The following is a 1743-nucleotide window of genomic DNA, read 5'->3' as shown; positions in this document are numbered from 1 at the left end:
AATCATCTCATTTAATTGCTAAAGTAGGCATTACAACCATCTCCTTTTTGTAGATGATATCCACGTGGCTTGCTCCCTTATCTCCTTCAGGTCTTTAGGCAAATGTAACTTCCTCACGTTGTTCCTATTCCTCTTGCTTTATTTTTTCTCTGCGACCCCCATGCCAACATGTTTTACTTTTAAAATCTTGTTTAAATATTCTCTCCCACCTCTAGAATGAAAGCCCATTAGAACAGGTTCATTTGTATTTTTCATTCAGTTATGTATCCTCAGTGTAGAACATGGTAGATGCCCAGTAAATATTTTTTAAATAAAGATATTAATAAATGAGGATATCGATTCTCATGGAGATTAAGTAACTTGTCCATGATCACATAGGGTAATAAGTGGCAGAATTCTGATTCAGAAACCCATATTCTTAAACTGAGTGGTTCGACCGGAGCTGTCATACTGCAGGCAAGAGGTAAGTCCCCTCCTGGGGCTGTGGCAGTGGGAAAGGGGAAGGCAGACAGAATCGCTGTGTTTGAGAAAAGTTTGGATGTGGAAGGATGCTGAAGAAAATCAGCCCGGGATGGCTTGGGTTTTTAGATTTGGCATACTGAGAAAATGGTAGTGCAATTCATCAAGAAAGAATACAAAAGAGTCTGGGTTTGGGCGGAAAGACGAAAGGAGGGTATGTCTAATTCATACACCTTTTTTTTTTTTTTAGCATCTACCTAGATTACTAAAAAGTTTTGCCAATATTCAGTATGAAGCAAGAAAACCCAAACAGATCCCGATGTCTTCAGTCAGAGGCCCGCCCGGTAGGCGGGGCCGAAGAGAAATTGTTCTTTAAAAAAAAAAAAAAATTAGTTCCTACAAAGAATAGGAAAATATCCCCAGGAGTGCTTAAAATAACTCTTAATTTTTAAGGCAGATGCTAAAACAAAAGAACGCATCATTCTCTCGTGTAGTTAGGCTGTACTCATATGTTCAGATTATGTTGGTGGCAGGGACTTTCAAGGAGTGACGGTATGGAGCAAGCACTCACACCCAAGTCCAGAGTGGCCTGGAGGGCAGAAAAGCGTGCTTGCGGCCGTGCACGCCGCAGCACGTGGCCACCAGCGTACGGAGCCGCGGACTCAGCCTGTCCGCTAGGCGCAGGAAGCTCGCGACTCAAACGACTCCCAACCCCTGCCCGGGCGCGGAGCAGCGGGCACGCAGCTCAGGCTCCGTGCCCTCGCCCGGCCGCGGGCAGACGGCCTCCGGTCCCTAGGCGGCGCTGTGGACTCGCGGGGGCGGCCGCGGCTCGAGCGAGCGCCGTCTCCCTGCTGCGCATGCTCGTCCCTGCCGAGAGCTCGCTTTTTTTTTTTTTTTTTTTTTTTTTTTTTTTTCCGGGCGGCCCCGGCGGCTGCGTACTGGCTGTGGGATGGGAAGTAAAGCCCCAGCGAGCGGCAGCGGCGGGGCTGTGAGGAGCAGCCAGGGGGAGGCGGCGGCAGCGAGTCGGTGAGCAGCCGGGAGGAGCGGAGCCGAGGCGGAGCACCTGCAGGCACGGGCGGCGGCTTCACCATGGCGATTCGCAAGAAGAGCACCAAGAGCCCCCCGATCCTGAGCCACGAATTCATCCTGCAGAATCACGCGGACATCGTCTCCTGTGTGGCGATGGTCTTCCTGCTGGGGCTCATGTTCGAGGTGAGCCCGCCCCGCGCCCCAACCGCCCGCCGCCCTCGGCCCGGGACCGCGGGGACTCCGGCCGGCGGGGGG

At 51.8% G+C, this 1743-nt stretch overlaps 1 protein-coding gene across 1 annotated transcript in view; it reads left to right on the top strand.

Annotated features, from left to right (window-relative positions):
- The first annotated feature begins 1278 nt into the window (after positions 1-1278).
- The window catches only part of TRAM1 (translocation associated membrane protein 1), a 27710-nt gene continuing 27245 nt past the window's right edge, over positions 1279-1743 (top strand). The window contains exon 1 of the mRNA XM_011366930.2: positions 1279-1671. Coding sequence (XP_011365232.1) covers positions 1549-1671 — 123 coding nt within the window. The 5' untranslated portion in view covers positions 1279-1548. The remainder of the gene's footprint in view (positions 1672-1743) is intronic.

The sequence above is a fragment of the Pteropus vampyrus genome, unplaced genomic scaffold, assembly GCF_000151845.1.
Source record: "Pteropus vampyrus isolate Shadow unplaced genomic scaffold, Pvam_2.0 Scaffold127, whole genome shotgun sequence".
Lineage (NCBI taxonomy): Eukaryota > Metazoa > Chordata > Mammalia > Chiroptera > Pteropodidae > Pteropus > Pteropus vampyrus.
Note: the sequence above shows the minus strand (reverse complement) of the source record. Positions and strands in the feature narration are given on the sequence as shown.